This window comes from Ceratotherium simum, chromosome 38 (assembly GCF_057802395.1).
Source record: "Ceratotherium simum simum isolate JZ-2026a chromosome 38, ASM5780239v1, whole genome shotgun sequence".
Taxonomy (NCBI): domain Eukaryota; kingdom Metazoa; phylum Chordata; class Mammalia; order Perissodactyla; family Rhinocerotidae; genus Ceratotherium; species Ceratotherium simum.
Window position 1 is genome coordinate 15,182,286 of NC_141937.1, and position 27,657 is coordinate 15,209,942.

A 27,657-nucleotide genomic window follows, 5' to 3' on the forward strand; every position below is an offset into this window, starting at 1 on the left:
ATCATTTTGAGCGTATAAGAGGGTCTCGAAAAGTGGAAGCAAGAGATGCTACGGGAAAAAAATGGAGATACAGTCAACTCTCATCCCTGCTCATCATTGTGAGGGTTCTACACCCCACTGAGATAGGAGGGTCAATCATAACCACTGCAATGGGACCACGCATACAGACGATACTGTTGACAAACTCATCCCGTCTGTGTATAATATTAAGTAGAAAATGCTAAAATGTAGCACTGTGTTTTTCGTTTGATACCATTACATGAAGAAGCCAGGAAAAGCTGCCAAAATGTTTCCAGTTATCTGCTCTGCTTATACATAATATTTTTTCTTGTTTATGTATGTTTTTCTGCATTTCCGCAACGTCCTACAATGAACCTATGTGGCTTTTCTTATCAGAATAGTACATATATTTTCAAAACTGTTAATTTTTTAAAATTAGATTCGATTCTTGATGATTTTTTCTGCAGGTGAAGGATATTCAGTGCAATAATTTGACAAATAAGAATTGAGTGTTTCCAGATGTGTGACCCTTTGCTGATTGTTTATAATAAGGAGGATACTTAACATGTTGTTTTGTGATGGGTATATTTGCATCTCCTGTAGGACCTCCTCAAAGGACTGGGGACAGTTAAGGATTCCCTTTTTGTTCTCCATGAGCTGGGAGAGCAACTCAAGCAACAAGTGGATGCTTCGGCAGCATCAGCCATTCAATCTGATCAGCTCTCTTTGAGTCAACACCTGAGTGCACTAGAACAGGCTCTTTGCAAACAGCAGACTATGTTACAGGTACAGAGCCCATATCCAGTATGTTATAAATGGGGTGTTCTATAATGTCTGGGCATAAACATAGAAAAAGAGGAATTTTTCATCATTGAGGCAATCTCTCCTTCAAGACCAAAGAATTAAAAAGTAAACAAACTTGAAAGTTCCACTGGGGACAAGAGGAGGTTGGAGTCTTGCACTGTTCCTTACCGTGTAATTTTGCCCCAAACCAATGCTTCCTTCTGTGGTACTGAGTCAAATATGTTCAATTAATAAATACTAAGTAGCTTTAATATTAACATTCTTTATATAACAAGTTTTTGCAAGAATCAGAATATATTTCTGTTTGATAATGTATATAAAAATAACTTTCATTGGTTATTTAATTAATGGTACATAGAAATAATTCTAAGTTTTAGAAGAATTACATTAATAAAGAGAAGAAAATTTAAATCATTTGTAGCCTTGTGTCTTTAGGAATGGCATCTTGAGAATGGCAATTTGACACAAGAATATGAAAAATAATTTCAATATCCATTTACCCTTTTACTAGATTTCTAAATACCAATTTTCTTTTGTGAAAAAAAGGCTGGAGTTCTTGACTATGAAACTTTCACCAAGAGTTTAGAAGCTTTGGAGGCCTGGATAGTAGAAGCTGAAGACATACGACAAGGGCAGGACCCTAGCCACTCATCTGACCTCTCGACCATCCAGGAGAGGATGGAAGAACTTAAGGTAAGTGTGTTCAAATCCTAGTCCCAGATCTTCTATCGTCTGTCCTCAAAATCTTAAGGAAAACTCAGAACTCCTGACAGGCCTACTTTTTTATTTTGAGCTCCCAAGGAAACTCTTACAGCTCTGCTTTATTGCTCTTCTGAGAGGAGTGAACTCTGTGCTGGCAATGAGCACAAGCTGATTTCACAGCCTGTGATGGCAGCCCAGCCAGGAGCATTCTTAGCATTCCACCTCGCTCCTCTTTTTTTCTACCACTAGTCCCTCCCCATGCCCAGTCCATCACCTCCTTCATAGCTCTTGAACCTTCTATCTCTATCCTCATCCACCCCTCATTTAAACTACGCAATCTCTCTCTCAGCCTCCATGGGTCTTCTTCAAGGCACTGCTCTCCCTCTGACCCATAACTGCCAGAATTATCTTTTTCTTTTAAAGGGTTTTACTTAATTATGAACTATTTAAACATTTAGTAAAGTAAATAAAATAATACAATAGAGATGCAAATTTTATCATATTATTCCTCTGCTTAAAACCCTCCATGGGTTGCCATTGCTCCCGGGATAAAGATCTATGTGGATTATCAGGCCCAGCATAACCTGGCTTCCTCCTTCCTGAGGAGCTCGTCTTCACCACTGTCCATCGCATCCTCCACCCACTTGGGAGCCACAGGGCTTCCCGGCATCTGTCATCTGTGTGCATGATGTTCCCTCTGTCTGGAATTCTTTTCTTGTCGTCCCCCCACCCCCGACCCCCACCACTGATAGGAATAACTTCCTGGTCATTTTATTCAATAGCTCTCTCTTAGGAAAGCTTTTGCTCTGTCCATGGTCAGGCTTCCCAGGGACACACTTTCATAGCACGCTATTCATTTCCTTCAATGGTTTATCATACCATTTAATTATGTTCATGTGATTAGATGACTACTGTTGTTCTCTCTACTATTGGAATAGTATCTTACCCTCTGTAAGCACCATGAGAACGAAGGAGTGTCATGTCAGTTTCGTTCACTGCTGATGTCTACCCATGGAAATTCTGCCATCTAATAGTTATGCTTTGGCTTCAACTGTTGGAAAAATTTATTCTTTCTTCAGAGTTACCAGCCTTTTGCAGAGCATGCAAAGAGAAAAAACACACAGCCAAAGGCGTCCTGACATTTTCTCCTTCCTGTAACAATTTCCTAGATGGAGTTATGGATGCTCGCAGGAAAACTAAAAGAGGCAGCTTTGTCCTGTGTTTGAAGGGAGGAAAGAGGTCTGAAAGCATAGACTGCTTTCTCAGTTGAGTCTCATCCACTTTGGGATTGGGGTCAAGGACCTAAAACTGAAGCTTTTAAGATAATGTGTGGTAATTTCACAGCTCAAGTGGGATTATATTCCATCTAGCAAGAATCCAACAGTTCTTGTTTGTGCAGCTCTCCACTTACTAGCTGGGTAGCCTGAGCAATTAAAATTTCTGGGCCTCTTTTTCTCATTGTAAAGTGGGAATAGTATTGGTACTTACCTAGTGGGATTGTTTTGAGGATAAAATGAGTTATTACCTGTAAAGCTCATTTAACATGCTTGGTTCATATTAAGTGCTCAATAAATGTTAGCTATCACTATTATAACTATTATTGTTATTATTAAATAATAAGGGAGCAGATTAGCATGGATAAATGACCTATGAAGGGTAAGAAATAAACCTTTTCAGTCATCAGCATAATTTTCATCCTTTATCAGTTCTATCAAGAATTACTTATGAGTAAAGAAATCAAGTAAATAATACTTGATTATTTACGTAAATAAGACATAAACTCCTAAATGTTCAGTAAAGAGTGGTGAGTGGCTGTAGCAGCATCAGCAACAGCAGTGGAAGGAAGCAGATTAGGAGACGCAGCTTTCCTTTTTTTATATATATATATTATTTTATGGAGGTCATATTGATTTATAACATTGTGTAATTTCAGGTGTACATTGTTATATACCGGTTTCTGTGTAGTCTGCATCGTGCTCACCACCAATAGTCTACTTTTTATCCGTCACCATACATATGTGCCCCTTTACCCCTTTCACCCCCCTACCACCCCTTTCCCCTCTAGTAACCACCAATCTGTTCTCTTTTTCCATGTGTTTGCTTATCTTCCACATATGAGTAAAATCGTATGGTATTTGTCTTTCTCTGTCTGACTTATTTCACCCAACAGAATACCCTCAAGGTCCACCCATGTTGTTGCAAATGGCACGATTTCATCTTTTTATGGCTGAGTAGTGTTCCATTATATATATATCTCACATCTTCTTTATCTATTCATCTGTTGACGGGCACTTGGGTTGCTTCCACGTCTTGGCTATTGTAAATAATGCTGTGATGAACATAAGGGTGCATAAATCTTTTTGAATTATTGATTTCATGTTCTTTGGATAAATACCCAGTAGTGGAATAGCTGGATCGTATGGTAGTTCTATTTTTAATTTTTTAAGAAATCCCCGTACTGTTTTCCATAGTGGCTGCACCAGTTTGCATTCCCACCAGCAGTGTGTGAGGGGTCCCTTTTCTCCACATCCTCTCCAACACTTATTATTTCTTATCTTTTTAATAATGGCCATTCTGACAGGCGTGAGGTGATATCTCATTGTAGTTTTGATTTGCATTTCCCTAATAATTGGTGATGTTGAGCATCTTTTCATATGCCAGTTGGCCATCTGTATATCTTCTTTGGAAAAATGTCCGTTCATATCCTCTGCCCATTTGTTTGCTTACAGCTCCGGAGATTGCAAGTAAGTGGCCTAGAAACGCATAGGAGACTAAAGACTAGCTTCTTCCTGAAATCAAAAGTTCACTGCACATTTTGAAAGAGCTCTGCCTTTTCTGACCATGGTGCTAAACCTGCTATTAAATCTTGCTTTCAGGGGCAGATGTTAAAATTCAGCAGCATGGCCCCAGATTTAGACCGTCTGAACGAGCTCGGCTACCGGTTACCCCTAAATGACAAAGAGATCAAACGGATGCAGAATCTGAACCGACACTGGTCTCTGATCTCCTCCCAGACGACAGAAAGATTCAGGTAGAGGCACCAAGAGATGTTTCAGCCACTCTGATATATCAGCAGAAATCAGTTCATGATTTGTCTATATTTATAAATTATAGGTCTTGCCAATGATACTCACAAAATTTGAACTAAAATTGGGAAACTCACATTGTGAAGTGGTTTCCTATGTTTAATCTACTAAATATTGTTTTAGTCCAAAAATAGAAATATTTTTCACATGAGTATATTAAAGATACATAATTTTATCATTTGTAAAACTTACCATTTTAAACTTTTATTTTTTCTTCAATTTTCTTTTTTTCAATTTTACTACCTAGCATGAAAGCCTTGTGGTGGTCAAATTAGTATTGGAGACAGAGAATATTAAATCCAGTTTTATATGCTAAAGATATAAAAATAAGCAACCACATGACCATTCTTCTTTTTCCTTTGTTCTCTAGTAAGTTACAGTCATTTTTGCTTCAACATCAGACTTTCTTGGAAAAATGTGAAACATGGATGGAATTCCTGGTTCAAACGGAACAAAAGTTAGCAGTAGAGATTTCGGGCAATTATCAGCATCTTTTGGAGCAGCAGAGAGCACATGAGGTGAGTTATGCCAGTCGATTTGGGGTAATAGAATAGTTTTAGGCCTTTGGAAGATGCTGCAAAATGCCGTGTGAAGGAATTAAACTGCTGTCTCTTGTGGCAAGTCTGCCCAAATGCATGCGTTGTTTTTGCCTTCTTTCTTACGGTTGAGGTTTTGATATCTTAATTACAAAAATGTGGTCCAGTTCTTTGCTCCGTAGTTGGTTATAAGCATATGGCAGCCTTCAATACCCTGCAATCGATAGTACCAGAATCGTGGTAAAAATCTACTTATGGGGGTTGAGAGGGGACGCAGAGGGGGTGTGTGGAAGAAATTCAGAAAGACGACTTTCAAATTGAGTTACAGACTACATTAATATTGCCCAGGCTAGTTGCTTAAGAATTTATGCTTTAATCAAAAGTCTTTAATAAATGAAAATTGTGTGTTCTTTAGAAAACGTATATGCATTTTATACTAAAGAATCCAGCTACCAAATATTTCTGAGTGTACCACTTGATCAAATTGCATTATAATTATTTCTCAAGAGACACTGAGAGAGAACTAGATAAAAAAGCAGATTAATTAATTTGCTGTTAGTCTCTATTTTGCTATTTACTGGTGTAACTAAGTTGCTCCATGCTTTTATGAAATATATACAAATGGAGAAATTTGCTGTTGTTAGTGCCATTGGTCGATTCCAACTCCTAGTGACTGGATCCCTGCCTGGTCTTTTCGCACCATCCTCTCACCCTCTGGCGCTGTATCAGACAATGCTCCACTGCTATTCGTAGGATTTTCATGGCCAGCTTTTTGAAAGTGGGTCGCCAGGTCCTTGCTAGTCTGTCTAGTTTGGAAACTCTGCTGAAACCTGTCCACCATGGGTGACCCTGCTGGTATTTGAAATCCCGGTGGCATAGCTTTCAGCATCACAGCCACACACAACTGCCACAGTATGACAATGACAGATGGGTGGTGTGGTTCCCTGAATGGGAAATGAACCTGGGCTGCGATGGTGAGAGTGCCGAATCTTAACCGCTAGACCACCAGGACTGGCTTAAATGGAGAAATAGTAGTTACCTAAAAGCAGAGAAAAACTTAATACAGAACTTAAAAGAGAGGGATACTTATTTTAAAGCATTTTGCTTAAATTTAAAATGTAGAGAATTTAAACATGTGTAAGGTAGTTTTAAGTCCGGTTTTATCAAGTTCATGAATAATGAAATAAAAGACAATGAATCAAAACTACAATATGATATCATTTCACACCCACCAGGATGGCTACAATGAAAAAGATACCAATAAGTGTTGATGAGGATGGAGAGAAATTGGAATCCTCATACATTGCTGGTGGGAATGTAAAATGGTGATGCTCCTTTGGAAAAAAATTTGGCAGTTCCTCAGAATGTTAAACATGGAGTTAGCATGTGATCCAATATTTCCAATCCTGGGTATATACCCAAGAGAAATGAAAATAAGTGCCCACAGAAAAATGGTGCAAGTATACTGTTTGTAGTGACGTTCTTCATAATAGCCAAAAAGTGGAAACAACCCAAATATCATCAACTGATGAATAAATAAATAAAATATGGTATACCCGTGCAATGGAATACCATTCAGCAATAAAAAGGAATGTGGTACTGATACATAATGCAACATGGATCAACCTTGAAAACATTATGCTAAGTGGAAAGAGACCAGTCACAATAGACAGCACATTGAATTATTCCATTTCTATGAAATGTCCACAGTAGGCAACTCCATAGAAACAGAAAATAGATTAGTGGTTGCCTAGGGCTGGGGGGCTGGGAGTAAGTGGGTAGTGATTGCTAATGAGTATAGAGTTCATTTTGGGGTAATGAAAACGGTCTAAAATTGATCGTGGTGATGGTTGCACAAGTCTGTAAAAATAATAAAAGTAACCAAGTTATACTTTAAATAATCTAATTAACCAAATTAAATTGAGAAACAGTGAGTCTGAAAAAAGAAAAAGTGTGGGGTTTTTTTCCATTCTTCAACTTTTTAAAAGTTGAAGCTATTCTCTGTCAGAAAATGGACCATAGTCTGCATACAAAATAAACTGGAGTACAAATTCTGTGTTAACTTTATTCAGTGATTTTCAAAGACAAAGGGAAACATAATTCTACTTTTAGCCACTTAATTTCAATAAACAAAAACTAAACTTTATCTTTAAGGATATCTTAATTGATTATTTAAAAATACATATTCCTACATTGCGGGATTTCATACCTATCCTGTTCAACTGGAGATATTTTTCATAGCCTTGCTAAAACCAGAATTTTTGGAAAGTTATTAGAAAGCTTCTCAATAAAATTAGGAACTCTAATGTATGTTCTTCTTTTTTTAAAATAATAGTTGTTTCAAGCAGAGATGTTCAGTCGTCAGCAGATTTTGCACTCGATCATTGTTGATGGGCAACGTCTTCTAGAACAAGGTCAAGTTGATGACAGGTAAGATCCTTGATATATTATTATGAAGAAAGGTTCTAGTCAACTAGTCATTTTCTTTTTAATGAGCAGATTAGAGGGCATATTTCTAATCTTCCTAAGGCAATTGTACTGCATTGGAGCCTCCGTAATTGGAGGAAAGGCTTGTCTGAATCTCTGAAATGACTGAGCATTGAATTTTTTTAAAGAATGGCTATTATATTATATGAAGGATATACAGTAATTGAAAATCACCTAGCCAACTTTCTCTAATCGTCTGTAGGAGACTGGAATTAATGAATAGATCAGAATGAATTGTATCAATGGTTTGTGAACAGATGCTTCTAATATCTCATACAAATACAGAAATTTTATTCCTCAAAGGAACACAGAGATCATTAGACCATCTCTCTTATGTATAGATGAAAATTTGAGGCCCAGAAATATGGACTGACTGGACCAAGGTTACGTAACTACGTAGCAGCAGAATCAAGCGTAGAATTCGTGAATCTGGTTTGTAGTCAGGAGCAGCCAGCTTGCATGTACCATGATAATTCCTCCAGGTTTGACTGTGGTTTGCTAGCTTAAGTCAAATTACACTCAACCTGAAATTCTGCTGCCTCTTCATTTACTTAGCAGTTTATCTCTTTATTAAAAATGCAGAGGGGGCCAGCCTGGTGGCGCAGCGGTTAAGTGTGCACACTCCGCTTCGGCAGCCGGGGGTCTGCAGGTTCAGATCCCGGGTGCGCACCGACGCACCACTTGTCAAGCCATGCTGTGGTGGCGTCCCATATAAAAATCTAGAGGAAGATGGGCATGGATGTTAGCCCAGGGCTAATCTTCCTCGGCAAAAAGAAGAGGATTGGCACCAGATGTTAGCTCAGGGCTGATCTTCCTCACACACACACACACACACAAAATGCAGAGGTGGGGCCAACCCGGTGGCATGGTGGTTAATTTCGCAAGCTCTGCTTCGGCAGCCCAGGGTTCACAGGTTCGGATCCCAGGCACGGACCTATGCACCACTTGTCAAGCCATGCTGTGGCGGTGTCCCATATAAAGTAGAGGAAGATGGGCACGGATGTTAGCCCAGGACCAATCTTTCACAGTGAAAAGAGGAGGATTGGCAATGGATGTTAGCTCAGGGCTAATCTTCCTCACAAAAAAAAAAAAAATGCAGTGGTAAAACCTAGCTCCTCTTTAGATTTATGATATGTGAATTGATGATATTGTACAATATTTACCTTTCCTGGGAACCAGATCTACTCTATGCTATCTACTTTCTGTGGTCATATTTCGAGTTTAAACCTCATTTATTTTATTACGTATGTACATCTTTCCCATATTTAGGATCAGTAGTTCTGATTATAATTAACTTAGTATTTTTTCAAAAGAATAGAAAATAAATCATTATTGAAAGTTTTTTTTTTAAAGTTTTGGAAGCAATTTTAGTTTTAAGTGGATATGTCTTTGGGAGTACATGAAAGATTAGGTGGGTAAGCTTGGAATAATAAAATGTGATACCATATTTATTCTGTTCTAAGTAAGCCAAACTTAAATGTAAGCTTTACTGAGAATTTAAGGCCTTCAAAATGAAACAAATTCAAATGCAATTAACTTATCTTTTGCTTTACCCTCCCTTAGCCAACTCTATAACAATATTATAAAACTTTGAGTCATTAAGGAAAATAAAATTTAAAATTCATGCACAAGCCAACATCTATTAAATTTTAAATGTTAACAGTTAGGGAAAAACACCAAAGAGATGGAAATGGGAGAATTGGACACAAGGATAATTTGGAAAGTTGCAAGTGAAAAAGAATTCAGATTAGAGCAAGTTAAGGATAGGAAGGCCTCATGTTACGAATATATTGTGTTTTAAAAGATCATTTATAAGTTGTGTTTTTTAGAGTTCAAGTTCAAGCAGGGGAACAGTGTCACGTTTTAAGTAATTCCTCCTGCTGGCAGGTAGCTCAGGACAGCTCGGTTCTACAAGGTGAGGACGAGGCCTCCAAAGAGATCTTGGATGGTTACCTGGGAGGGAAAGCAATATGCAGGGTACTTTTCATATTGCAGGCCATTCTCAAATCCTAGAGTTCCACATTTTCAGAGATGAGAGATGCTTGGGGGAGTTTTGTGAACCTAACTCATCACATTTCATTCTACTGCAATTAGATTATAAATATCAGAATTTTCTTTCAAAACCAGAAGCACTAATAACATATTTGGTTACAAAATCAAAGTTTTTAGTGGCCCTAGATGATAGAAATTATGAAGAATATAGGAGTCCAGAATAGGAAATCCAATTCAGATTTGAAGCCACCCTCATGAGGAGAGAATAGTGTATCTAGGGAAGAAAAGCAAAACTAATATAAGAGAAAAAACAAGTCATGTTACACTTTCTTACTAAAATGTGTGGTTAACACTATAACCCACAAAGAAACTTATTCTATTCGACCCTAGACAGACCAGTTCTAGACCCACAAGTTAAATGTTGAAGAAAATTTAATAAAGTAGTACCAACATTTTTTAAAGGTAGAAAACACAGAGATAGGAAGAATGAACTAGACGATCTGAGATTTTTTTTTAGCCTGAAATTGAGAAAGCTTAAGTAAAATTTAGTATCTCAAAGTACATGGACAACCTTTATACCAACAGTGATGGCCAGATAGTTTTCATTTTTCTAAAAACGGAGTGAAGTGGGCTTAAAACATAGAAGGGGCAATTTAGATTAATATGTGGAATGATTTGCTAAAGACTAGGGCTGTTTATTGTGAGGGAATACAGTACTGAGAATTTATGGAGTACAGTTTTAAAAAATATTTTGAAATGACATAATTTTATTTAAGTGGCTTACGATTCTAGCTAAAATAACCCAGTTTTGTTCGTCCAGAGTGACTTATAATTCTACCTGAAGACAGAGGTTATAAATCAGCTTTGCCCCTCATTCTCTCCTGCTGTAACACACACAAGATGCTGTCACATGCTGCATCCATTACTATGTTTGCTCAGAGTGTGGGGCCATTCTCATTGCATCTGCTTCCCTACACTCCCTTCCCTCTCATGTACTCAGGGAGAGAGTAAATGACAATGACCTCATAGATATGCCTTCAACGTGTGCTGAGACATGAAAACACTCACCGTTTGCAAACCCTAATAGTTTAACTGTTATTAATTTTTAAAATTACTTGCAATAGACCTGGTAACAAATCATGGCATGATATTTGAAAACCTCTGCCCTAGATCACTTCTCAGGGCTCACGGTCATCAAGTATGTATACACTGGTTGATTAAGTAACTACATCCAGGATAACAGTGTTCTTCCCTATGTAATTATTTCTTCACTAGGGATGAGTTCAACCTGAAATTGACGCTTCTCAGTAATCAGTGGCAGGGAGTAATTCGCAGGGCCCAGCAGAGGAGAGGCATCATCGACAGCCAGATTCGCCAGTGGCAACGCTACAGAGAGATGGCAGAAAAGCTTCGTAAGTGGTTGGTTGAAGTGTCCTATCTACCTGTGAGTGGTCTCGGAAGCGTCCCAATACCGCTGCAACAAGCAAGGACCCTCTTTGATGAAGTGCAGGTAAGGTGCAAAACACGTTTTTAAAGCTCTTCTCCATTTCCACTGCACACTTTACCGTAGCCTCCGTTTTTCAGAAGGATTCTGGAGTGACATTGGAGTGGGGACAAACATTGTTCTCAAATGTCAACAGAAATATACAAAATGATTGCATTGCAAGGTCCGTATTTAATGATGAAAGTGTGGTAAGGCCCAGCCTCTCACAAAGAATACCTCCACTTCACACACCAAGGCCTTCCAGCAGCTCACTGAATCCCAGCATGCATGGAAAGGCAATGACAAAGAAAGGAAAACTTTGCATTGATTATACACACATTGCTTATATGTGTATAATGAGTACATTGTATACACGGATGGATAATGCAATTTAAACACGTAGCTTAAGTTTCCAGAAAAGAAAAGAGGCTCAGTCCTGTTTGAGCTCTTTGTCCATTCCTGGTCTAGTCCTTTACTTTCACCAACCTGGGAATTTGGGACTCCAGCCTCTTAGACAGATACCTCCTGCTGTCATCGGTCCTTCCCAGTATATTTCATGGGCTCTTCTTCCTCTGAAGGTCACTGTTCTCTGCTTCCTTCTCTGAGAGACCTCATCTACACACATGGCTTCAACGACCCCCTACTAGCAGAGAAAGGCCAAATTGGGATCTTCTGGTCACATTCCCCTCCCAAGCTTTCGACTCATGTATTCAACTGCTTGTTAGATTTATATCTATATGCGTCACAGACATAATATATTCTGTGGGTTCCAAGAGAGCCTGTGATTTCTGGACCAACAGTTCTCCATCAGTCCGTATCCCATGATCCCAAGCCGAGGAAGTGTTATCACCAGCTATTGATCTATCAGTCAGGAACCCTAGAGTCACTCCAGAGCTATACTCTTCTTTTCCTCTCCCTCCCCATGTCTAATATGCCTCAAGTTTCCATCCCTACTGCCAATGCCTTAGATTAGGTATTCAAGATTTCTTGCCCAGATAGACAATGGCTTCCTAACCTGTCCTAGTATATCCAATATATACCCTTCTTCCATTCCATTTGCTACCCTACTGCTGAGTGCTCTAATCCAAACACACCACTTCCCTGCTTAATATTCTTTTGTGAATCTCGGTCACTTTTACAATAAAAACCAAATTCCTATGCAAGGCTTGGTCTTGCCTTATCTTCTACCACTCTTTTACATACATCCTATATTCCAGCCACTGGAAACTACATCCCGCCTCCTGAATTCACATCTCCTACAGTGAATTCATCCATCCTCATTTCTCTGTGTGGAAGATGTCCTCTCTCTGACTCTCTCATGACACCAGGTCCCTCTTAATCTGGTTGTGTTCATATGTCTTTCAAGACGCATGAAGCCTTTACCACTTTGAAGAAGCCTCTCTGTGCAACCCACAGGAGTTAGATGCCCCTCTGTGTTCCCTGTGCATCAATCCCATAATCAGCTTTCATATTGCATTGTGACTGTATTTAGCTTGGGAAGGAAACTAAGCCTCTCCCTCTTGAATTCTCATTCATTTGTACATCGCTTCATTCATGCACAAAGTACTAGCTCAATAAATGCTCATTGGATAAAAGAGGGCATGCTATATGTGCAAAAATTTAGGGTCATTTAAAAACACTCGTAACAGGGAAATGGCGAAGAAAAAGCATGAGAAAGTAAAAAGCTACGGTTCCTTTCAGTTCAAAGAAAAAGTGTTCCTGCGACAGCAAGGCAGCTACATCCTAACCGTGGAGGCTGGCAAGCAGCTCCTGCTCTCGGCCGACAGTGGGGCCGAGGCCGCCTTGCAGGCCGAACTCACTGAAATCCAAGAGAAGTGGAAATCAGCTAGCCTGCGTCTGGAGGAACAGAAGAAAAAACTGGCCTTCTTGTTGCAAGTAAGTTCAGCTCTTTCCTTCTACAGACATGATGCTGTTTAAAGAGCCCTTTTCAGAGTTGGACTTCTTCCACCATTGTTACCCCGCAAATCAAAGATTGCAAAGATCTTCGAGTCATGCCCTACCGTATTTGATCTCCTGTGTCTGATTTAAGACTTCGTCCTATCTTGCATGAACTAGAAAAGTTTCCCAATTGTCAGTAGTTTGTCTTTCAGGAAAATCCTCCAACAAATTTGTTTTAAGTTGAATAAGACCGTCCAAGCGATGAATTCTGATTAATGGCCGGTGCTAAGCCAGGAGCCAAGTAATGACTTTATAAATCCAGACAGGAATGCAAAGAGTAGATTCCACTCCCTAATCTAAGACTCTAAAGTGGTTTTCAAGATTGAGATCTCTTATTTTATAGCAAGGAAAGGCCTATCCAAGAAGGTACTCTTGATTTGATCTCAGCTTATCCAAGCGAGTTGTTATGAGATGAAATCTCCAGGAGGTGGGTTAAGCCTTTAGTTGGATATAGACAGAATACTGATCATACAAGTAGTTTAGGGAAATGTAGGTTTATCCAGACCTCTCACAATATGCTTTTCTCCCTCACTTTCCAAGTCCATATGTAATAATTAAATCAGCAGCTGAAAAAGGGAATGGGCTCTAAACTCAGATAAACCCAAGTTAAAGCGATAATAAATCGAGGAACCTGGTTAACGCACCCTGTCTAAGCCTCAGTTTCCTCGTCTGTAGAGTGGGTATAATTATACCTCTTTCATATGGCATTGTGAGGATTTAATGAAATAATGAAGGTAAACTGTGTCCAAGTATCTAGTACGTATTGAACACTCAATAAATGATGATAATTATTGTTGATATTGTTATCATTTTAAAACGTGAACACAGCTAAATACTAACATTTTATATATGTTGATAATCACCAACACTTCAATGAGATGATCTATTAAATTTGACCCATCACAATTTTTGGATCAGCAGTAATAACTAAAGTTAATGGAACACATTTTGCTTTTTTCAGTGCTTAAAATCTGCACACCCATTGGGATTCTACTGAATTTTATTTAATAATATATTACCTTCTGTTTGGGAAACAATCAATCAAAAATGCCACTGGCCATCTGTTAAAGAACTATTACTTGCACATAGCACAATTCATCAGTAATACAATATGCCTGATTATTTTGTGCTTTCAGGAAAGGATTAAAAACATTGTAACTCATTCTGTAGAAAACATATTAATCATATATTTTCATTATATGTGATGTGATTTTTGGATTTATTCCCAAGACTTAATAAGGCGAGATGGCTGAGTCATTGCAATTACTTTTCTTGTTGGTCTGTTTGTTGGCGTGTAAAACATTTACTTTGATAGATTTGCAGACCATGACATTCAGTTATTTCCTTATAATTCATGTCGTAAAAAGACTTGGTTATAGCTTCAGAATCCAAGCCATCCTTGGTAAGGGGAATCCCTATTCTTCTCTTCTCAAAGTTTATTTTATTTTGAATTATACACTAGGTCCTATTTGCCTAAGAAAGAATTTATGAAATTAAATTCTAATGTTTATAAAGCCTCATTTTAGTGTATTTTTTCACCACAGGTAGAATGCTTATCCATTTTCTTTTTTTTTTTTTTGTGAGGAAGATCAGCCCTGAGCTAACATCTGCCAATCCTCCTCTTTTTGCTGAGGAAGACTGGCCCTGGGCTAACATCTGTGCCCATCTTCCTCCACTTTATATGGGACGCCACCACAGCATGGCTTGCCAAGCAGTGTGTTGGTGCACGCCCGGGATCCGAACCAGCGAACCCCGGGCCGCTGCCGTGGAGCGTGTGCACTTAACCGCTTGCGCCACTGGGCCAGCCCCTGCTTATCCATTTTTAGCTCTTAATTTAATGCTCTCAGTAAATATGTCAAAAATACTGTCGTTATAAGTCTATGCCCTGCATGTTCAGCTACTTCACTATCACCTCTTAATTTTATTATGAAAAATAAGAAGCTGGCCCTTTCTCTGTTAAATCAACGAACATTTATTGACTGCATGTTGAAAGATTTCAGAGTGTGTGATGATTTCATTGAGAATGCTGCTCCATTTAAGCAGAAAGAGGATCTTTTTGCTACCTTCACCAGCTTAGTGTTAACTAAGTGTAGCCTGGGAACACAGAAATCTTTTAATCGAGGGGAACTGGAACAAATCTGTCCAAGACAGACAATTTTGTTTGTTTTTTCTGATGAATGGGAAGAGGGAGTATGGTTATGCACTCTAGAAAGTTCCCTGAAGTAATTTTAAAAATAAATGAGATTCTTGGGCCAAACTCTTGGTTCAGTTAGAAACCAAAGACATTTTGAGTAGAGAGGAACCTTAGTCAACACTTCTTACAGAAGACAGTTGTAATGGCGCCTGTGGGTTGCTGTGCTGAAAATATGGCATCAGGAGAGAAGCTAGAAAGAATGCGGGCAGGAAAAGACCAGTGATGATGAAAGAGAGAACGTGAAGGAAAGTGTAACATGATTTGGCACCATGCTGACTACTACAAGCAACTCTAGTTGTCTTTCTTAGGAGATCAGTAATTTAAGTTGTAGGGAGTGGTGGCACTGGGGAGGGTGACGCTAGAGTGGGAAGCCAGGAGCAGGGGATACTAGACAAAATTAAGAAGATTTGTTTAGTTGAATTTAATGTGCGTTGGCACTGAGTCACCAGATATGAGTTAATTTGTAGATAGAGTTCTATAAAGCATCAAATCTCCATTATGGTTCCTTTTTTTTCTTTTACTTTTTTTTATTAAAAAAGAAATACATGTATCTGATTAAAAAAAATTCAGGTAATAGTTGAAGTATGTAGTGTCAAAAATGACATTTCCCATACATCACTACCCACACTCTATCATCTTCCCTACAGGTAACCATTGTTACCAGTTTGGTGTGTAACTTCCAAAACATAACCACATAATGTGTGTTTTCTTTTGTCAGTATGTAGAGGTCTAGAACATTCTACATTGCCACTCTCTACCACTTATCCTGCTTTATTCTTCTTCAGAGCACTTATCAGTACTTGCCATACTAGATGTATATTTTTTAAATTGTGCATTCTTTCTCTTCTTCCATGTATTGATTTGTTTGGGTTTTTACGTATTATATATTTCACCCTTTGTTACATACGTTTCAGCCTTATCAAGATAAAGCCAGTCAAATGCCATGCCTTTCATACTTGTGTGTTTCTACTTCTATAACAATTCAAATTTATATGCCTCATGCTATTTATATATTGAATTGAATCAGAGTCAGGGTTATATTATTTTTACATTTCATTTTACTTCTCTTACTCAAACATATTCTCATCCTGAGAGAGATTCCATATCCTCTTTTCTGTCTCTTACAGTACATTTGAGACAGTGTAGACATTGGTGCCATTACGGGTGGTGGTAGGAAAGAGGCGAAGTACTGTAATTATACTCCCACCCCTGCAGATAGATTCAGATTCATATAACATTTTTGAGTACCCGTAATATTCTGAGCATTGTAGTTGGTACCTGGACACCTATTGCTTCCTTTGATTCTCCAACCGTTATAGAGAGTTTGTATTATTTCCATTTTCATAAGGAAAACTGAGACACAGTGCATTACCTGCTCAAGTCACATAGATAATAAGTATGAGTCAGTTTAGAATTCAGCTCTTCTGATGCTTCCTACCACAGCAATGGCTGTGAACACACCTTCACCTTATTCATCAGTGTAACTTTAATTCTTTCTCTGGGAATTAATGAGAGTTTTTTTTTTCCCCAATGTCCAACAACAACAACAAAAATCCATGAAATTTCTTTCTCTTCTCTTTATAGGATTGGGAAAAATGTGAGAATGGAATAGCTGATTCTCTGGAGAAACTGCGAACTTTCAAAAAGAAGCTTTCCCAGCCTCTACCAGATCACCACGAAGAGCTCCATGCAGAGCAAATGCGTTGCAAGGTAAATTTCGGATTGAGATTTTAGCTGTCACCTACCTGTGTGCCTCTGCTGTAATAAAGCCCTTGAAAGCATAACCCAGTCGAACTCCTATGGCTGTCTACATGTAGATGCAAGTTCCTGGTGGATTGCATTATGGCAGACAACCGTGGTGAAATATGGTGATTGATTTATTGCAGTTGATGAAATCACACGAGTTTATGGATTACTTTGAATAAGTAAATGAACATGTGAAACACAACAATAAAAGATATTTGAAAGCTGAGTCAAGAACAATAAAAGCAATCTTTTTAAAGCAGCCACACTGGAGAGTCATTCTAACAGAAGAGTCTGGTTTACAGAAAGAAGAGTGAGGCCCAGCATCCTGGAAATTCTGTAGGTGGTGGCCCTTGGAGGAACACATTCTGCCCTCCAGAGTTTTCTATAAGGAAAACAGGAACTGTAAATAGCTGACCTCAGTTACTGCACAGAGAACATAGTCCTTCCACTACTCAGAGCCCTGACTACTTAAAGATTATGATCAACACTTCAAATCACACTTGGAAGCAAATCAGTAGCTAATACAAACTGCTCCCTGCATTGTAAGCTCACTTGAGACCAATGTGATTTAGTGGCTGTAGGATTTGTTCTATTCACCCCTGTGTAGCCAAGTAGAGTGCCCGAACAGCAGTTCTCTGCTGAGCAATATACAGATCAAATCAAAACTACCTTTAAAAATGCTTTTTCCCTCCAAATCATACATGCCCTGGTGTTCCCCAGTCATTTCAAATGACAGCACTAGAGTAATTCTGTTTAAAACTTCACACATACTTAAATGATTTGGATTTTAATCAGAAGTTCTCTGCTTCACTTTGGCTAAGAAGTCGTAAGCATTTAAGAAAGATTAATTTTTAAACAAGTTTAAAAATCATGAAAAGTGTAACTATAAGAATTTTTCTTCACTATTAAAATTTAAGGATATTCTTTGAAACTTGAAAGAGGCAGATTTAGGGAAAATAAAAGGTAGTATACTTTACATCATGGATGGTAAGTGAGTGGAATATTATCTTGAGGTGTAAATTCAGAAGTATGGAGACATTAAAAAGAGTTTGTTTTACATCTGTGATTGTAAATTTATAACAGATGATTAAAGAAAACCGATAAGCAGGAACAAGCATTTATTGGGCCAGTCATTGTGCCAATGATTATATCAGTGTTATCTTAGTTGGAGTGAACACAAGCTGATAAGGACAATCCTTTTACTTCCATTTTACAGATGTGAAAACTGAGGCTTCTAGAAGTTTAATAACTTTTCAAAGTTAGTAAATATCAGGGTTGCTTGAATCCAAAAGCTATATATTTCCCACATGGGCTCATCTAATGGTGTCTGTGAGTCTGAAATAGTAGGTTTCTGGTGGTGGTGGTATTTGTTTCTTTTTTAGTCCATACACCAAGTCTGGTGTTTGAGTTGGGGCTAGAAATTGGTATAAAAAGAGAAAAATCTTTACATTGATGTGACAGTTTAATATGTCCACAGATATGAATGTTGTATATTTAATATACCTAGATGGTTTGGTCTCTCAGCCAAATACCGTTACCATGAGACCTCATCTTCCAAAATACACAACAGTTACAAACACACCCTGCTATTAAGTTTGGAGAATAAAAGGATGCATTTTGGTCCAGCTCTTTGCTACTCTTCCCCAAACCACCCTCAGCAGCAAAACGAAGCAATTACCTGGGAGATTCAGGCTAAACCTTGTTTGCCTAAATTGCCTGGGAAGTTAGCCTCAGACAGTACCGTTTATTGCCTTTGCCTTTGGAAACCTGTCGCCTGTGTGAAGAGACAAAAAGAAAGGGAAAAAGCCATGTGAAATACTCTATTGATATACTAAATTAGCTGGAATCTAAAAACATCAACAGTTGGCAAAGAGCAAGAGTTATGTAAACTGCAAAACTGGTCATCTGTTCAAAGCATTGCAAAATCGAATGTCAACTCATTTGAATATTGTTATATGGATTTTTTTTTCTTAAATCATTCCCAAAAAGGACAGAGCACGTAATTTTCTTTTAGGAACTTAAAGAAATCTCTTCTCCTGTAGAAAACACATTTAGCCCATTATTTTAAATTGAGGAACAACAGCAATAGATCTTTTCAGCTATTACATTATGTCTATATCACAGAATGTAGCCATTGGTAGTGTTTGACGATGAAAGTTAAATCTAGTTTGGTTTTTTTTTTTTTAAATATTTCTTTAACGTGATAGTAACTCAGGACAAAAAGAAAGGCTGGGTTAGGAGTTGATGACGTCAGTTTAAAAGTTAAGAAGATCAATGCAGTCATGAAACTTCAACTTTGGAAAGACAATCAAAAACGATCGATGAAATGGTAAATAAATGGTAGGAAGGGTCTGCAAGCAAACCGGTATTTTATCAGAAGAACTTGGCACATTATCAGATGACGTAGGAAGCATATAAAGTGGATACCAAGTTAGAAGTTCAAATAGAATGGGACGGAAGGGTGATTGCATCAAGAGAGGATTCCAGATGCACTTCAGAAATTGTTGATGATAGATGTCCTTGGCTATTCAATTTTTGTTTTAACCTAGGAATTGGAAAATGCAGTTGGGAGCTGGACAGATGACTTGGCACAGTTGACACTGCTGAAGGACACCCTCTGTGCCTACATCAGTGCCGATGATATCTCCATCCTGAACGAGCGCATGGAGCTTCTGCAAAGGCAGTGGGAAGAGCTATGCCACCAGGTAAGACAAATTCTAGACTCACCATTAGCTCAGAAAGATGGAAAACTTGGAGACGATTTGGAATGTCAAATGGCTTGACCCGCATTGGACCCAGCCCATAACTCACAGTATGCACAGAGGAACATCTCTGTGCTTATTACGAGAATAGTTCAGATTAAGACAATTATATCTCAACATTATATTTTAGATGCATCCAAACTGGATTCTCTTGCTGTCTCTTTCACTGGCTGTCAAAATATTTTTAAGAGGAAACACAGTTTTGTGGTTCATGGATGTGGTTTTGCTAGGTAGATATTGATGGTCTCCTTCATACTTTAAACATGTAAAAAGCCATTGTTGTATTTGCAATTTTAGCTAATACTGTGGAGCTGATTTTGTACATGGAACAGTTATTGTTGCCGTTGAGTTACTGTAGTTGTCTCCTAGTAAATCATGGGTGTCCGACATTTTTAGTCATACTTTATTCATCTGTTAAGTACCTTCTTTGTGCACAATATCTTAGAAGAGATCCCAGATTGGATTTTCATTTGGAAATAAAAGGAAAAGATTGGTGGAAAAGCAATAAGAAGACATCTGAGGCAAAGAGAAACAACATAGATTAAAAGCCCACAAGCGAGGAAGGAGCTGTGATTGAAGGCCTTGAGATCATAGCCTCCAGGAAGCAGGGACCGTGTCTGTCACGTTCCATCCTGTACCCGATTGCCTCGCTTGGCACATAATAGGCTGTGACGCATATTTGATAAATGAATCAGTCACATTAATTATGGTGAATTTCACAAGCATAGTAGATGTCCCTACCATCAAATTTACCACTGAGCTGAAACTAAAATCGGTCCGAAGAACCTATATAGTGAAGACGAAAACTGGGTGGGAACAAGATAAAACAATACGTAAAGATGTAAGCCAGCTAAGGGCTGTGTGGATTGCAGAGAAGAAACGAAATGCTTGTTGAAGAGGATAAATCTTTTTTTTTTTTTTTTAAGCTTCAGTGCATGGTGGTGTATCCTACTTGTTAGTTTAGTTCTCTATGTGAGCCGCAGCTGTAGTATGACACCTGGCAGACAGGTTGTGTGGTTCCATGACCTGGAAACGAACCAGGGCCGTGGCAGTAAGAATGCCAAATCTTAACCACTAGACCACCAGGGCTGGCTCTGAAGAGGATAAATCTTGAGTTCAGTGCTGAGATGGGGAGTGGAGGAGGCAGATTGGTGTGGAGGGAGCAAGCAGATGTGTTGGATAAGGTTGCAGCTTGAGAAAAGACACAGGAGCAGAGCAGACAGAGGACATGGCTGGAGAGAAGCAGGTGTTGGAAGGATGAGGAAGGGGGTTTTGAGAAGGGGCCTCTTTGTGCCTTCCCAGTTTCAGGCCAACTACGCTACCCTAGAGATCTCTTCTCGTCCATCCTCCCCACTGTCTCTGACTTCAGGGGTCTTATCTTCAGGCTTCAGGAAACATTAAACACAGTTTAAGAGGCTCATAGCTTCTTGATTCATTTGACATCAACAAGAAATCTGTTGGTAGGTAAATTTCTCTCTGCGTTTAGATGAAAACTCAGCTATTTCTCAGACCGTGAACCAAAGGAAAACTCTGGAGCACACCTGGTAAATGTGTGAACAATTTCCTATGAATATATACTTTTAAAAGGGAGAAACGTAAGAGATGATTTTCATAAACGTGCTGATGATTTGAGGTCAAAATTAATTTAGCCACTTTTCACAGATCTCCACATTCTCAGTGAACACAGCGAGAAACTGACGTGGAGTGTGATAATGTTAATCATGCTTTATTCTTCCCTGAATTCTTTAATCCCAAATCAATACCTTAAATTATCATATAATTTTTTAATGTACATATTTGATCATGGCTTATCATATGAAGTGAAAGGTATTTGGTGGGTACAAATAATGGAAAATTATCACATCAATATTCAATTACTTTTGTGAGCCTTATTTATTTGTTTTTCTTAAAGTTGAGAAAAATCTAGCCTCCTTATAGTCTGGAAGTCAATACTTTTCAGCACGTTACATGAAATGAACTAGACTAGATCATTTCTCTGGCTAATTGATATCTGTAAAGCCTTCGGAGAGATACCACTTTAGATATTGGCTCCCATTTCCTTCCCAAACCTGCCATGAACTGCCCTACCCCAAGACCCTGCCCAGGCCCTTCTTCCTGCCTAGACTGACTATTCCTTCCCTTCTGGTTTCCTAACCCATCTGCTTCCAAATTCCACAACCTTCTGAGGCCATTGCTGGAGATGCTCCCACCTCAGTATTTTCCTGGTCCTCTGAACTTTGATTTCCCTTTTGGTCTTGGCCATCACGTGACAGTGCATTGTTCCTTTCTTCTTTTTTAAAACTGTCGGTGTCTTTATTTCAAGTCTATGAGGCTCTTGAGGACGAAGACCATTTCTTTGTATCTGCAGTGCCTAGAACAGCTAAGTGTTTGTATGTACTGTTAATAATGAAGACAAGACTTCAGAACATTTGTTTTATGTCTTTGTTCTTATGCTCCTCTAAATATAAAATAATGACAGGCTTCTGAATATTTTGGAAGTTAAGGAGATTATGATTATACAATGCTTTTTGATTTAGGAGAACTGGTACTATGTAAAAATGCCGTGAGGTACAAAGGCTACAAGCTTCCAGTTATAAGATGAATAAGTTCTGGGGATCTAATGTACAGCATGGGGACTATAGTTAACAAGACTGCATTATTTACTCGAAAGCTGGCAAGAAAGTAGATCTCAAAGGTTCTCACCACAAAAAAAATGTTAATTATGTGAGGTGATGGATGTGTTAACTAATCTTGTAGTATTCATTTCATAATATATATGTGTATCAAATCATCACATTGTACGCCTTAAACTTACGCAATGTTATATGTCAATTATATCTCAATAAAGCTGGAAAAAGAAAAAAAGGAAACAAAAGTTTATATGTTGTAAAATTGCTCACCAGACTTAGATATGTATAGCCAACAGTCTGGAAATACATTGTGAAAGTGGCTGTGATCATATGATATGCCCTGAAGAGATTAGTACCTCACACCTGTGGGTGGACTCAGACTTAAGTAAAAAAAGAGGAAGCAGATTGAATATATAGTGTTTCTAGAAACTTTCTATATTGAGTGTTTTAAGGCATGAAGCTAAAGCATGCTTATCTCACATTACTTCAATCTAAAGAAAATTATTTAAACCAGTGAGAGTTTAGTCATCAGCATTCACACCAAAGGCGCCAGAATATAAGTGTAAGGAGGAGTGTAGAGTAGTTACTAGTTCTCGAGTTCGTGTTTCCGGAGAACTTCTATCAAGTGTGAAACCACAAAAGGAAATGAGCTGGTGCCTGTGTCTCATTGTAAAAGTTAAAAACTTTAGTTCAACATGGCGTGATCCATCTGTTAAAAGAGCAAGTAGTCTGTCCATATTGCAATCGAAGCCGTCGATGAGAAGGCAGGAGTAACTGGGGCCGCAAATGGCAGTGAGGAAGACGCACAGTAAGTAAATGTCACAGAGTAGAGTTAATGTCTGAAAGGATCCTGGGTGCAGATAGACTCCCCAGATGGTTTGCTGTATCTGTGTACAGCCATTGCTTGTATTTGTTTTTATTCCTGTTTTGGTTTGTAGATCTGTGTGTAATTCTAGTTGAGATCCAAATATATCATCATGGTAATTGCTTGGTGTTTTTCAAATTGTCGCAGTAGAAATATGTGAAGCAGAAAAGGATGTATTTCCTGTTCAGCTGCCTCACCCACTGAAGGTTTTAGCTGGTACTTGTCAGCTGTTGGCAACGCAATGTGTTTATACCCTTGAGAAAACGTAAATATGTGCTAAGCTGATAAATCATTTGAAGGTTGCAGCTGAACCCAAAGAAAGAGATGGTAATGTTCACTTATCATGCAGCCTAAATATTAGTTTTACAAACCGAAAGGAAAGTGCTGTCTTGTTATGATTTGAAACCTTTTGAGAAGCTTTTGGCGCCGATTCGCAACCAGTGCTGATAGTCTACCTGGTTCTCCTTTCAGCTAGGGCATGGCAGTAGCAAATGAGAGCAACACTTTCGTGGTGTGGGATAAACACTAGAGGTGTATATTCAAGCTGCTGAGTGGAGATATGGAATACATGAGTGTCGAAGAGAAAAAAAATTAAAAACTCAAACAAGGACCTGTAGTCACATATAGTACTAGTATATTAATGGCCAGCTTTTGCTAAGTCTTTTCTATGTACTGGTCACTTTCTTAAATTATTTTCTTGTTTGTATTCTATTATGAGCCTACTGTATTCTACTACAGAGGACAGTGCTTGGAACAAAGTGGACACTTGTTTATTGTAAACGATAAACATTTGTTTAATAAATTTTGGAACAAATGAAAGATTAATTTACAAATGAAGAAAGTCAGGCTTAGAGAAGATGAGTAACCTTGTCCTGGTCGTTAGTAAATGATGGAGACTGTTTTTAAATCTCAGCTGCCGCTGGATACTTGATCATGATGTTAAACTGCAACCTGCATCAAACACTCAGGCTTTGCTGGTCCTATCTTGTACTGACTGTAAACAAAAGCCTCAAATTTGTCTAACCTTCTCTCTCCTTGTCTCTGGAATGGGGATGATAGATAATATTTTTCTATCATCTATTATCTATTTCTATCAAAGAAATACATAATACTTTTCTGTTATATAGTCATCTTCCCTTCAGTCTTGGTATAGCTTAACGTGGTAAAATTTGTCTCTAGAACTTTTAACCTATATTTTCTTAGCCTTTTCCATTCCTATCAGTACCCACCCCAAGTAAATTCACTGCCTGTTGGCTATTCAGTGTTTTTCTGCCTCAAAGAAAACTGAATTATACTAACGGAGAAATACTTAATGGATTCTTGAGTGTCACCCTACCCAGAGAAATTTTTATTTTAAAAGACCATAATTAGCTCAAAAGAATGAATTTCTAATGGTGGCATTTCAAAAACTGTGGTGGGTTATGGGCTCACTATCTAGGCCGCTCCTTATGCCTAAGGCTGGTCCTGGTAGAGGTACCCTGGGCTCATAGCCGAATTGCCAACTGTATACTTAGGTGTAGAATCACAGACATTTGAGGTCGTGTGGGACTTGGAATATTATTTACCTAATCATTAACAGAGCCAACCCTATGCAGAATTGCTTACTAGGAAGTGTATAGCACTTTAGAAATACTTTCATTTTCATTTTAAAAAGTAAATTAGCTTGAAGTGCATCAAAAAGTAAAATAGACTGATAAAAGAATATATGTATTAAAGCAAAATGTTATCAATTTTAGAGCCTAGAGGATATATCATGGGTGATTACCATACAATTCTTTCAACTTTTCTGGATGTTTTTCATCATAAAATGTTGGTATAAAAAAGATAATTGAGAGGGAGGCATTTAATGCAATGGAATGAATGGTGGAATGTCTCACATTCCAACATGACTGTGTAGAATATCTGTAAAAAAAGACTTCTTCTTGCCACTCAATTCACATTATATTTTGCTGACATGTAGTCTAGCTCAGCTAGAAACATTCCTTAATATCTCAAGCAGGACTGCAAAAACAAGAGTATTATGAAGTCGGAAAATTTTAGAATTCTGGAAAGGATCATTCTAGACCTAGAGATAAGAAAATAGTCCCACTGTATCTATAATGTATAAAGAACTATTACAACTCAATAATAAAAAGACAACCCAATTAAAAAATGGGCAAAGGATTTGACTAGATAGCTCTCCAAAGAAGATATTCAAATGACCCAGAAATGTGAAGAGATTCTCAGCCTCATTAGCCATCAGGGAAATGCAAATCAAAACCAGAGTGAGACACCACTTCATACCCACTAGGATGACTATAATCAAAAAGACAGATGATACAGGTGTTGGTGAGGATGTGGAGAAATTGGAACACTTCTGCTGGTGGGAATGCGAAATGGTGCAACCATTTTGGAAAACAATCTGTAGTGTTACCATGTAACCTAGCAATTCTGCTCCTAGGTAGATACCCCAAGAGAAACGAAACATATATCTGCACAAAAACCTGTATGCAAATGATCATAGCAGCATTATTCATAATAGACAAAAAGTGGAAACAACACATTGTCCATCAACAGATAAATTGATAAATAAAATGTGGTAAAGCCATATCATGGAACATATTCAGGAATAAAAAGGAATGAAATACTGATACATGATACAACGTGGATGAACCTTAAAAACATTATGCTGAGTGAAAGAAGCCAGACACAAAAGACCACATATTGTATGATTCCGTTTGTATGAAATGTCCAGAATAGGCAAATCCATACAGACAGGAAGTAGATTAGGGCTGGGAAAGGGGAAAGGGCGAAGAAAGAAGTTAGTGCTGATGGAGTTTTTTTGGAGTGATGAAAATGTTATAAAATGATTATAGTGATGGTTGTAAATTTCTGTTAGTATACTAAAAAAAACCATTGAACTATATGCTTTAAACAGATAAATTGTATGGTATGTGAATTATATCTCAATAAAACTGATATGCCAAAAAAAAAAAAAAAGAAAGCTAAATAAATAAATAAGAAAGCAGGCAGAGAAATAAAAGAACGTGCCCAAAATAGAAGGATCAGGACAGAGCTGAGCCACAGGAATTACATCTTCCATTTCGGGCCTCTTTCCACACTGTCCATCTGCTCCACTCTTTCCAGATACTGGAGACTCAATTAATGCTTCTTTCTTTCTTTCCTTCTTTTCTAGCCTTTTTTCCTTCCTTCTTTCCCTATTCTTTCCTTTCTTTCCTATTTCTTCCGTCTTTTTTAGTAAAAGTACATTCAGTGATCCTGTGTCATATCTACACAGAACCGACTGTAGTGTGAAGCTGGATCATTCAGATCCTTTAATAAGCAGATGTGCGTGGGGCTCTCCAGGAGGGAAGTGTAGGGTTCAGTGTCTCCCACTTGTACTAAATATCAAGCAGATCCTTGTTGTGAAACCTCGCTAGAGAGCAGTGCACCTGAGACTGTACCTCAGGGAACAGTGACCTAAAGAGATGCACAAGTATTGCTCATTTCAGTCCACTCAACGGAGTTCATTGGCTATTTTCCTCAGGCTATGACTTCCACTCTGATAATCTTTTTGCATTTTCTCCCATTTTCAACTTTTCAGCTCTCCTTAAGGCGGCAGCAAGTAAGTGAGAGATTGAATGAATGGGCAGTCTTCAGCGAAAAGAACAAGGAGCTTTGCGAATGGTTGACTCAAATGGAAAGCAAAGTTTCTCAAAATGGAGACATTCTCATTGAAGAAATGATAGAGAAGCTCAAGAAGGTATGGGATGTGTGGCGACGTATGTTTTTACTCTTCACGATGCTTAGGCACACTTTTAATAGGTACAGAAGATGGCCTTACTCATAATTACTTTCTTGTCAAAGGATAAAACATTATAAATGTTTTATCTCTTTAATATAAAATAAACTTGCATGGAAAGGCTTCCTTTACATACAAAATATAAAGAAAATTTTAAATTTGTGATGAAACAGATTATCTGCTGATAGATAATGTTCAATATTTTGGGGTTTTAGCTACCTGTTCAGAAGGAATCATTTATCTATATTAGTTTTTTGTTTTGTTTTGTTTGTTTTGTTTTTAAAGAAGTGAAATCACTATAGAGGAACTAAAAGAAGAAATTCCCAGTATCAATTAAACTGACATTTTCTCTATAAAACATGACTTATAGACAGCTACAGGAATGAGGACTTTCCTGAGAATTTTGGCTTCATATTATTTTCTAGTTATTATGAACATTAAATTGTTTTATATATTCATACAGATCCAGAACATTTTTCTTGTCTATATAGGGCTGATCAAATTTACTACCATTTAAAAATATTTTTGATGATTTCAGTGGTGTTTCCACATTGTTTTTGAACAATTGATCATTTCAATTTTATTTTAGTTTATGTTTCTCATTAGCACATATCACCATCTGATGTGCAA

At 38.0% G+C, this 27,657-nt stretch overlaps 1 protein-coding gene across 4 annotated transcripts in view; it reads left to right on the top strand.

Moving 5' to 3' along the window:
• Window positions 1-27,657, top strand: part of SYNE1 (spectrin repeat containing nuclear envelope protein 1) — a 452,863-nt gene that overhangs the window by 358,935 nt on the left and 66,271 nt on the right. For 3 of the 4 annotated variants that reach the window (XM_087425127.1, XM_087425124.1, XM_087425125.1), the window contains 10 exons: window positions 604-786; window positions 1,351-1,497; window positions 4,383-4,537; window positions 4,963-5,110; window positions 7,464-7,558; window positions 10,883-11,117; window positions 12,792-12,986; window positions 16,828-16,953; window positions 19,539-19,694; window positions 26,830-26,988. In XM_087425127.1, the coding sequence (XP_087281253.1) occupies window positions 604-786; window positions 1,351-1,497; window positions 4,383-4,537; window positions 4,963-5,110; window positions 7,464-7,558; window positions 10,883-11,117; window positions 12,792-12,986; window positions 16,828-16,953; window positions 19,539-19,694; window positions 26,830-26,988 (1,599 nt within the window). Of the gene's footprint in view, window positions 1-603; window positions 787-1,350; window positions 1,498-4,382; window positions 4,538-4,962; window positions 5,111-7,463; window positions 7,559-10,882; window positions 11,118-12,791; window positions 12,987-16,827; window positions 16,954-19,538; window positions 19,695-22,846; window positions 23,190-26,829; window positions 26,989-27,657 lie in introns of those variants that run through there. The other variant, XM_087425126.1, reaches the window with a different exon arrangement.